Genomic DNA, 12,012 nt, shown 5'->3' with positions numbered 1-12,012 from the left:
CCCACATTAGGGACTTTTCAAGAGTGTGAACGGGAAGAAGGGGAGGTGAACAGCATCTGGAAGGTTGGAATGTTTGCCCACCTTTCAGAAATGCATAGTTTTGACAATTGAGTTCCTGTTGGACATAAGATGGTGTTGAATACTTGGCAGTATTCATGGATGGCACAGTCTCCTACTTTTAGTACACTATTAAAATAAGGTGGATAAACTGTATTTATGGATAACTAGATAAAAGATAAAATAGAGAAAGCACAGCAAGAGAGTCACATATAGTGGAAAGTGGGAAAGTGTAAAAAGGATATTAGGAAGGCTTTGGAGGAAATGGGGGCTTGAGAGGGATGTTGAAATAGGGCATGGGAGAAGAGTGCATATAATTCAAGAAGGCGGAATAACAACATAAACAGAGGTACAAGAGACTGGATGGTTTGTTTGTGGTAATAACTAGTCCCTCAGTTTGGTGTGAGTCTTGATGGATGTGGCTGGACATGTAAGATATACCTTTTGGAAGATGCTGGATCTTTTCTTAATTTGATCTTGCCTAGTGCATTGTTATGTCTCTAAGTCCCTGTTTTCATTAATTTCCTCTGAGAAGCTGCCTCCATGCACTCAAGCAGAACTGATAGTGTCTTTTTATTTGCTGTTGTTACCTGCAGAGTAGTACAGCAGTATGGTTAAGTGGGGATTCTGGAGCAAGGTCCCTGGGCTGAAATTCTGGCTCTGTTATTTTACTAGTTTGTGTGGCCGTGGTGAAGTCATTTAACTTCTGTGCCTCAGCTTCTTCATCTGTAAAATGGGAGTGATGATATCTAACATATGTGGCTATGTGAGTATTAGTGGTTTAATTTACATTAAATACATGGAAAAGTATCAGGCACATAGTAAGTAAGTACTCTCTCTGGTGATGGTGTTAACCTCTGGTGGAGACTTTATCAGTTGCCCTGTAATAGAATTTATTTACATGACTCATGTCCCCACTGGACTCTGTCCTTTTGGAGAGAAGGTTATATTTTGTTTTTACTTTGAATTCTTTTTTTAAGAAAATTATTTGTTTGTTTATTTTTAGAGAGGGGGGAAAGGAGAAAGAGAAGAAGAGAAACATCACTGTGTGGTTGCCTTTCATTCGCGCCCCCAACTTGGGACCTGACGTGCAACCTAGTCATGTGCCCTGACTGGGAATTGAACCAGCGACAGTTGGTTTGCAGGCTGACGCTCAATCCACTGAGCCACAGCTGCCAGATTACTTTGCATTCTCATTGTTTTGTACTGTCTGCCTTCTGCATGATAGTGTGAAGATGATAATTCTACAGATATGTCTGGATATATTGCTTCTGTGAGTCTTGCTTAAATCTAATCCCTGAGCAACCGGATTTCAGGAAGGACTGCCTTATACCCTTATACCAGTGGACTGGCTGGTTGTACTTGTTCTGACGTAAATATAGCTCAGTTCCATGGCTGATGTTTTAAAAGTAATTCTATTAACACTTCTAAAGTAACAGGTAGACTCCAGCTCTTAAGTCTGTGTAAGGAGAGTTATAATTAAACATTTACTGTTTTGTATTTCTTTAATGAGAAGAAGCTTTAGTATTTCATTGGCATCATACAATTATAGGTGCTATAGTTAACCCTCTGATATAAAAATATTGCAGAGTAAAGCCCAGTGTAACTTCTTCCAAGTTATAAGGTGAATACTGTGAAAATATCCTACGCTTACTTGCAGGTTAGGCAAATGGAAAAGATGTTGTGTGAGTGGTACTCATAGCAGCTTTACTATGTACAACCTTGCTTGCTAATAAATGTTATTCCTTTACCTTCACTGTAGAATGTGGCCATGGTGGTTCTGACTGCGATAATTTTCTTGGTTGTCCTCAATTTCTAATAATCGGGTAGAAATAGGGAGAAAGAGACAACACTCTTGCCTAAGCTGTATTTCTTGGTTGTAATGTTTTATTCACTTGACCTTTCTTTTTGCACTTAAGAAAATGTTGATTCTAGAACAACGTAAACAAATGAACTAAATAGGACAAGGAGCAGAATAACAGTCAATAGGGGGAGGGGGGAGGGAGAGAAGGGGGATAAGTAAGGGAAGGGTTTAGTCAAAGAACATGTAGTGTATAAATGACTCATGGACATGGACAACGGGGAGGGATATGATTATGGGAGAAGGGGTGGGCTGGGTTGGGGGGAGGAATGGGGAAAAATGGGACAACTGTAATTGGAAAAACAAAGAAAATTTAGAAAAAAAGAAAAATGTTGATTCTATCATTACACAATTCGATTCTTTAAAATTCAACAATAAGCTTTATAAACTTAAGTTTCAAATTCAAGATTTATGTAATCACATGTGAATCAGTTTTATTTAAAAGGTTTTAGAATTAGGACATCGGTTTTGCACATCTGATCAGTGCTTAGAAACTTTGCATTTAGGAAATAGTTGTTTCATGTAGTTTTTAAGTCAGTGGGAGGTATTGAGTTTCCCGTCAGACTTGCTCACAATTAAGAGATGGAGCCAAGATTAAACACCTGGGCTGGATTCCTTGTTTTGTAGCTTGGTCAATATTACTGCCAGAAAACATTGTAAGTTCTTTACCGTGATAATATTTTTGACCTTATCAATACTTCCTTTTTTTTTTTTGGAAAATGAGAAAAATAAAAGGAAAATCAAGAAACAAGACTTGAAATTGAAAGTAAGTTATATTTTGAACTTTTCCCTTTATTTTTGGAATTACCATCTGAACTGGTTGAGAACCATATTTTGTTGCATAACCCTTTTTCTCATTATGCTTCTGAAAAGACTGTGAAGGGATCATTCATGCATTCTGGATTCTATCCAGGGTTGAAACAGACACCTAACTCTTACACAGAAATATTGACTAATCAGATTGTCTCTGTTACAGCATGATTGCAGTGCACCAAGAAAGAATTTGAAATCTCTATCAAGAGACTGTTCTTGAGCACTTTCCAAGGATATCTAAGGCCTAACGGCTGCCACCTTCATTCCTGAAATTTTACCTTTTCCTTTCTTTTCTGAGATGTTCAAGATAGAAATAACGAACACGTTCTGAGTGCTTAACTGTGTGTCGGACACTGTTCTGAGTGCTTCATCTATATTAACTCATTTGTTTACTTCTCACAATAACCCTGAGAGATGGGTTCTGCACCATTTAACAGATGAGGACACTGAAGTACAGAGAGGCTGTGGGACTTGCCCGCAATCTTGCCACTGATTTTTAGAAGCAGGAAGCTAACCTGGGTAATCTGCCACTAGAGCTCATACTCTCAATCACTTAGCTATACTGACAAGGGTAGCTTACAAAGTGGGCTACTGTGTTCTTGTTTGGGGATGGGAATTATTATGGTGCATTCACTGTGATCTCTGTGAAGGACAAAGCCGCTTACCTTTCTTAGTGAAGGAGCAAAGCCATGGAAGCAAAGAACAGTTTTGGAAGAAATGGTCAGTCATTGGGGGCTGTCAAGAGTTCCCTAGGCCAAAGCTTTCAGATAACTCACTGAGTTTTGAGGGGAAACTCAGAGAGCTTGTGGTGCGGAGGGGAGAGAAGGAAGGATATCTGTTACAGGGTTGTAGGTATCCCGATCTACTCATATAACCCCCTCCTTCCTTCTCAAGTCTGTAGTGGAGGAATTGTATCTGTAACTTTAAATCCATTTTAGCATAAGTCTTTACATTGTACATGAGAAGATAAAGGGATGTTTAATAGAATGCTTTTTCCCAAGTTTTGATGCGGGTACCCACATACAGTTTGGCTTATTATCCTAGGAGTGTGCTTTCTGTCTTCTCATAACATCTGATACAGGTGTTAGGGTTTCTCTGCCCTCAGCCAGAGCTGTGCACTGTCAGATAAAGGAACCCTTTTGCGTGGTGCCCTTCTGCCTGGAATGCCAGTTAACTTTTTTACCTTTATGAGCTGGGCTTGAATGATAATAACTGAAGCCATTTATTGAGTTGCCTAGTGTGTACCAGGGACATCTTCATTTAGTCTTTATAACAAACCTGTATAGTAAGTATTAATTTTCTAAGAAAAATGGGTCTCAAGAAGGATGAGTGATTGTTCAGGGCTTCACTGCTAATTGGTGAAGTCTAGTTCTGATGAAGCTTTTTTCTCATTGACTGATCATTCACTAAGGAGGCACTCTTCATCTTCTTTCCTGAAAGTCCAAAGCAGAGCCATTTTTAATCAGATCAGCTTCTGCTCTCTTAAATTGAAAGTACCTCTCAAGTAGAATGTGAGCTGGTCCCAAAATTTTACCCCACTTGTGGGAAGAACTCTTACTCTACATTCTCTTCTCAGAGCATGACTTATTTTTCCCAACAATATTTAAAAAATTCAGTCTTGTGTGTGTTTTTATATTTGTTGTTTTTAAAAAGCCTCTCTGAGGCTTGAGGCCTATGGTCTTCAGAATTGTCCTCGGTGTCAGTGTGTTGGTGAGTTCTTGGATCACAGTGGTGCCATAAGTGACCTTCAGATTTGAAGACCTATTCATGTGTGAGTGCTTACTTTGATTGGTACTTGGGCTTGGAGTCTCATGAATGGTGGGTTACCATAGTAAGTCATGGGGCCATGTCTAGGCATGGGGCCGCAGCTGTTCTCATAAAGAAAAATATTCTGACACTTGCTGAAAGAGTAGGGGAGACTAATTCAGAACTGTTGCCAAGAGTTTCACAATCAGGGAGAGAGATCAGTCTTGACTCAGGATGCAACCAGAACTAGTGGGGATTTATATAGTCAGGCGCAGGTTGGGGGTGTAGTACATGGAAAATTACTAAGAGGAGACGTCAAGGGTAGAGGAATTCTTGATGAAGGCAGGCCAAGAACTTCTTCCTCAAAGGTGGGGGATAAGGAATTTGATCAGATATCCAGGCAGGGGATACTCTCTAAATTGACTTGGCAGAATTCTTGCTAAAACAGGGCTATGCAGGTCTAGTGAGGAAGGGGAGCCAAAGTAGAGGCCTAGTCAAGAAGAGGGCTCAGTGGAGCCTGATTGAAGATTGGCCAAAGAGAGGGTCACTGTTTGGTCCTATTGCTTGAATTAAATGTGAGGGTTCAGGTATTGGACTTGAACCCAGGGGAGAATGCCATTCCATGAAATGAAGCGTGAATTCTCCAAAAATGTTTTCCTACCGGTGTGAACTTCAGAGTTGGCATAGATGATCGGAGTAGTTCTGAGACGTGGGGCCTCTAAAGCTTTTGTGGTACTACACTGTCAGGTTGATTTATTTTTAATTTTATTTAACAAACTTAAATAGTGCTTAAGTGTCAGGCTCTGCTCTAAACGTTTTGCAAATATTAACTTACTTAATCCTTAGAACAACTCTGAGGTGCCACTGCCACTCACTTTTACAGGTGAGTAAACAGAGGTCCATCAAAAGTACATGATTTGCCCAACGTCACGTGAGTGGTGGGACTTGGGTTTCAACCCAGGCAGCCTGGCTCCGGGCTCTCCTTTCTTAGTCATTCTGTTATGTTTGCAGCCCAGGCTTTTATCTCCCAGGGATTTCCTTTTTATTCTGGTGGTCTCATCTTTATTCTCTTAAGGAATAAAGAAGAATTTATCTTCTGGATTTAGCCACACTCTGGACATTGTTCAAATTGAAGTTAGGATTGAAGAGCATGTTCAGTTGGAGGACTGTAAATCACAAGATTCTTTGTAAACAACCTTTCAGGTGGCCTTTCACATTAGAAGAATATCAAAATCAGTAGTTGATTGGTAAAAATATATTCTCTACTGCTTCACAGTCTCTGTAGAATAACATCAATGACCCTTTCTACCAGCAACCCTGGTAGCATTCCTTTTATTAAAAAATAAAATAAAATAAAATAAGTGCTTCATTTATAAGGAATGAATGGTAATTCTTTGGTAAAGCTTTTGGGAAGTTGGCTTCCAGATAATACATGACTGGCACCAAAACTTTCTTAAAGGCACACTCACTTGGAGCAGAGCAGAACCAGTTCCTAAAATATTTCTTTAGTGGTCTCTTTAAATTCTGCTTGTATTTGTCAAGCTGGTATTTTAAAAGGCTGTGGTTAATATAGTATTAACATCAAAGTTATATATTACACATGGAAACTCAAGTATTCTATGGTACCTTCAACTTATGACTTTTAAACTTTAATTACAGATCTGTCTATGGCAGTACAGAAGTTTTCCCAGTCACTGCAAGATTTCCAATTTGAATGTATTGGTGATGCTGAAACAGATGATGAAATTAGTATCGGTGAGTACTACTGTTCTTCAATATCCTAAGTAATAATTTTTAAAGTTCTACTTTAAGATACCGATTTCATTGAAATCAAACAGGTTCAGACACTCAAATATTAAACATGTAAACTGTTCTGACTGTGATAAAGGTAAAGGGTGATTTTTGGTTACTGTGGAAGAGGGTATTATAAATTGTTTTAAAATTGAGCTCTGTGGTTTCTCGCAGAAGGACATTACTTAATTATTCTATAATTCAGCTCAGCCCTTTGGGAAGATGTGGACAACAATGTCTCTGCCTCAAAGTCGATCATTCACTCAAACTAATACATATCGAGCATCTATTATTAAATATACAAGGTACTGGCTTAAATAATTTTTTAAACTTAATATTACATGAGTATTTGTTTATTTAGGGAAAAAATTCAGCCATGACATATTAAACCAGTATTGTTCTGGGACACTGAACATTCCTGGGCATCAGGAGACTTGAGCCCGGATCCAGCTTGGCCGCAGTGATACAGCATCTGACCCTGGGGAAGCATGCCCCTTTCTGAATCACATGGTTTCATTTCCCATGAAGTGAATAGGTTGGGTTATGTGATCTCTGAAGTTTTATCTGTATCTGAGTTTACCGTTTGAATATCAGATTCATGTAGCGTTCTTTCTCCCACATTTTAACAGTCCCTACTTGCCAGTTTGTAGGCATGAGATCTGTTTGTAGGCTAGATTAGAGACATGTCACCTAATCAGAAGACTTGAATAAAATGTGTGTACATTTTAGAGAGTAATACTGAGTGTACTCACCTTCCAGGTATAAAAATAGAATATTACAGGTTTCTGGAATGGTGACTCCCAAGCTTTTATGTGTATATGAAACACCAGGAAATCTTATTAAATGCAATTCTGATTCAGAAGGTCTCAGGTGGAGTGTGCAGTTCTGCATCTCAAACACACTTGAAAGTGATGTCCACACTGCTGGTCCCCGGACCCCGCGCTTCAAGGAGCAGAGATTTGTGATCCCTGACATGCCTCTTCACAGTCACATTCCTCTCTTTCCTTTGCCATTTCTTCTATAGTTTTCTCAATTATATGCATTTTTAAATAATGTATTTTTACTATTTTTGTAAACCTAAGTAGCAAGTCCAAACCTAGCTGTGCAAGGAAAGGGCAGTGTTACCTCCACCAAAGAAAGGCCCTCAGGAGAAGACAGGCTGAATGAGTTTCTGATTCATTGTGTGACTTCAGCTTGCTTACATTCATGCAAGTTTCTCCTGGAGAAATTATTGGGCAAAGTGCAGAGTCCTTAGACAATGGGTTTGTGCATGTGAGATTTGCGTTATACAGACATCAATATGGTCAAGTTGGCAGTCTTGCAGGGGAGCTGTGCCAGGTGCTCACTTTATTAGCTGAGTATTAGTTGCTCTGAGTGGACTGTGGAGGTGGCTGGTCTCTTGGGATCAGAAAATGCTTCCTCTGCTCTCAGATCTCTGAGAGGTGGCTGAGCCATGCTTGTCATTTGGTCGGGGTAGTTAGGGAACCTCCAGCAAGAAGGGAGAGGACTGCCACAGGGGCCTGGAGCAGCTCGACTTCTTCCTCTTTACTCTTTACTGGATGAAAGGGCAAGGGCATCAGTGACATGCACCATGACATTTGGAACAATAGGTGTCATTTTGTGTGCTACTTCTTGACATTTGTCCTAAATGTCTAGGCTTTGTAACACAAACCTAGCCAGACAAAAGCCTAGATTATATTACTAAAATATTAATATATAAGCATTATTATTTAGAAAAAAGAAATACCCACATACTTACATAACTGCAATTATTTTGACTTAGTAATGACACCTGTAAATTCCAAGAAGGCAGAGGTCAGATCTCTATTTAAACAAAAAAAACAAAAGCATTTTAGCTGTAGTGACTGACCTAGGACCTGCCTCATGGTAGACCCTCTGTTAACTTGTTAGATAAATGACAGTTTTCCTTATAAAATTTAATTTTTTAATTTATGTGTATATTTTTCTAATAGAACTATATATGCATATATTTGTTTTTTCTTTATAAAGAGGATTATCGCAAATACATCTGGGTGTTTGAAGATATAATTTTTATTAATTTGACTTTACAATATTTCATATTTATATGCATGAATTTATTAAATCTCTATAGTACATTCAGGTTGCTTCTAGTTGCTCTTTTGCTTCTAGTTGGTTATTTTGTTATTAACAGTATAGTAAACATATTTCCTTTAATTTCCATTGTGCTTCTTATTTAAAATACCTTCTTAAAAGTCACACATAGTAACGGCAGAGGTAGGGTTTTTAGTTGCGATGTTATGTGGCCTTCAAGGCAGATGTTAGGTGATTTTCCCAGGTTGTGGTGGACTTGATATGTCAACATCGGTCGCTTTATCTGTTTCCGCTTTGGCTAAATGGATGTTGTTGTTGTGGCTCTTGAAGATAAGATTTGGAAGGTGTGAATTGATCAGTAGGTAAAGGTTTATTAGATGCAATAAATATTAAATGATAATGATTAGAGGGCTTTGAGGAGTTAGATCAAGGTGAATACTATGTATGGGTAGGTGTAATATTGTTTTCTGTTTTTATATCAGGAGACTTATTTAACTCCTATTACAGGGAATCTGACTTAAGCACCAATGCTTTGTTAGGAATTCCTAACTTAGAGTAAAAATATTTATAAACATAAGTTATTTCTGAAACAACTAATGTAAAAATATAGATATGTTTCCATATCTTCACCATCTAACACTGTTTATTTATCCTGTTACTGAGCCTCCAAGTGCAGTCTAAATAGTTAAAAGTAAAAAGTGAGAAAGAAACACATAGTAGACTTTCAAAAATCATTCCTAACCTGTAGGGCTTGTGTGAGGATATGACAAGCTGTTGTACCAAAGACAGGCATCCACGACTGTATCCCTGAGACTGACAGGTAAGGCTGGCATGAGTGGACTGCAAGAACCATCCTTACCTACCTTTGTCATATTCAGTCCCACATGGTGAGGTACAAACTGTCAGTTCTCTTTATGTATTTATTTTTCATCTAATTGTTTTAGTGTCAGTTATCTTTAAAATAGCTATGGAAGCCCCACTTCCAGCTTCTTTATTCCTCTGATTCAGCAAAAGAGGAATGACGTAGGGGTGGCTGGGACTCTTAGCTTTGCGTCATAGCCACCACCGTCTCCATCTGAGTGGCCTTGAGACTTAACCAAGGATGTAACCTCTGAAAGTGATGACTCACCAGAAAAGCTCCTCTTTTATAGTGAGCAATGTCAGTGCAAACTAACTCGTAAAACCAAGACGTTTGCAGACTTTCTGTAAATTATGATGGTGGGAGCGGCTGGGAGGCAGTAGGAGGATGAGTAAGATGTCTGCTTTCAATGTGCTTACAGAGGAGTGGGGTGGAAACCAGATCTTGAACAAAACAGGGAAAAGAAGTTGCTGTTTCTCTATCGATATAATTACCTAATTAGTGGAAGCTGTCCCAGGAACTTTTTAGACTCCTAGGCCTGTGTCTAGCCTGTAAATTGGCCCCACTCTTCAGCTGTCCCCTTCTGCGCCCACCTTTTGGTCCTGTGCCTGCTGGCTTTTTTGTTTTCTTGTTTTGGTATCAGTGACACATTGCTGGCTTGGAAGGAAGCAAAGTGGGAATGGTGGCCAAGGATGCAGGGGGGAATTCCTGTGGCTCAGAGAAGAGGTTAGTTGTTTCCAGAATTAAAGTCCCGAGCAGGGCAGCATCCCACTCTCGCCTCTTAGCATCCTCCTTTCCATTCAAGAGCAGCAAGAGGTCATTGCTCCTCTCTTTTCTAAGGATGAATGAGCTGCAGGTGAGCTTTCGATGGCTCTCTTTCATCTGCCCATGCAGCGCTGGCCTGGTGGGAAGCAGCTTCTGAGGCTATCCCAGGAACTTCGCACAGCTGCTCCCACGGCCCGCTCTTTGTACTGCTTCAGTTTTTTGAACTGAGTAACACTGAGTTAGGAGTTGAGTAGCTTGGATACTTGGGGCTTGGAAATTTGTGGTGTAGAGGAGGGGGAGGGATTATAAACTAGTATAAATTTCACTCCTCCTCAAATAAGTATATGCGTAGACTAGGTACAAAATGTATTATTATTTAACTATATGGAGGTAAATGGAGAAAGACAATATTCACTGCATCACTCCTGGAACCTGTACATGCATAGAAATCATGTGAACCACAGTGAGTCAGTGCCTAGCCTTAAAACCTTACTAGTAAGAAATAAAAGGCTCTCTCCACAAAACATAAAATAATATTCTTTTGAAAACAGTTTACCCTGGTTCATTTAAACAAGAAGAGGCTCAAAGATATTACTGTGAATCTGCTAGGTTAAGTTAGCTCATGGGAATATAGGATAATAAAAACTAGAAATCTGAGTGCATTACTTAAGAATTTATGTCCACACCAAAGTTGGGGTAAGCAAGTTACTGTTTTGTTTCTGTATTTAGTGCCTATAATTTGAAGTCACTTTTAACTGAAGTCTTAAAAGAAGTCTAGATTAAAAAAAAAATAGATATTGTTGTCAAGCTGAACTAGTGCCAATGAAAATATTAGTCATTGATAAGAGGCAATGCTTGTTCATTCTGTGTAATCTTGGAAACCATTGGGAAGTCCAGTTGCAGTTGTGCATAAACAGCTTGTGTGGTGGCCTGTGTTAAGTCTAATGAAAGTCTTGGGCAATGTGAACCTTGCACTCAAGAGATTAAACATTTACCAAGGAGAGTCAGTTTGCTAGTAAATATTTTAGGTGGGGACTTCGTTCCTTTAGACACACCTAAACAGAAAATTCCTGCGGTAGAGACAGACAACATGCACCACTTGTCAGCTGAGCTTATGATTCCCAACACTGAGTGGAGAAATGAGGCCATCGATTAGGTAATGCAGATCAAAATATGTTTTGTAATAATTGCCAAGATATTTTTGACATAACTAATGTATTCCTGTTCAAGTATTTACTCTGAATGCAGATATGCAGACACAGCAGTAGTGATGATTTGGTACTTAATAGTTCTTAAAATGAAGAGCAGGTTATATCCTTAAAAAATACGTATATGGAAATCTTTGTACAAATTGTGTGTTTGATAAATAGTAAGTGGAACCAACCCAAGTTTGAATAATGTGTTTTCTGAAATGTGCCCTACATTTTGGATTCTTTTCTCTCTTTAGGAGAATATGTTGAAAGGTGAGACCCCAGGAGAGAAATTTAACTCTCATTTCAAGTCACAGGGGCTTTATTGTTTGTTTCTGAGGGAGCAGAGCTTTGCCCAGGTGCAAATATTTGTTGTTTGATCACCTCCCTGCAGCTGGGTGTGCAACAGGGTGATGCAGTGACTTATCCTGTGAGTCTGTAAGCATCGTGGTACATTGACAGAAGCGCGAGCGTGATCACTGACGCTTGCTCAGAGGTTGTGAGGTAGAAGACATTTTTTTTAAGGGAGTAGTTGGAAACAGTTCCTTCATTTTCCTTGTTAGAGAAATTACTGTGGGAAAATGCATAAATCTTATGCCAAATAAATCCATTCACTTCGAGGATGCATTTGTTAGGTCAAACAGAAAGGTAATGCTTGATACAGTTTTCCAAGTGAGAAATTAGAAATGGAGTCTAGGGTGGGAGGTATGACAGTTTGCTTTGCGTGCTTTGAAGGGATTCCTATGTAGTTATAAAAACACTTGGAGAGATAGTAACCTGTGTTTCAGGTAAAAAACAAAACAAAACTGATATATTTATAAAAGAAGGAAATACATGTAAAATATCATAAATGAATT

General features: G+C 39.0%; 1 protein-coding gene across 1 annotated transcript in view; it reads left to right on the top strand.

Moving 5' to 3' along the window:
* The window catches only part of ARHGAP42 (Rho GTPase activating protein 42), a 256,525-nt gene that overhangs the window by 62,176 nt on the left and 182,337 nt on the right, over nt 1–12,012 (top strand). The window contains exon 2 of the mRNA XM_090265826.1: nt 6,137–6,232. Within this exon, the coding sequence (XP_090121952.1) occupies nt 6,137–6,232 (96 nt within the window). The remainder of the gene's footprint in view (nt 1–6,136; nt 6,233–12,012) is intronic.

Source organism: Furipterus horrens, unplaced genomic scaffold (assembly GCF_987537825.1).
Source record: "Furipterus horrens unplaced genomic scaffold, mFurHor1.1.pri manual_scaffold_2, whole genome shotgun sequence".
Classification (NCBI taxonomy): Eukaryota; Metazoa; Chordata; class Mammalia; order Chiroptera; family Furipteridae; genus Furipterus; species Furipterus horrens.
This window is presented reverse-complemented; position numbering and strand designations above follow the sequence as displayed.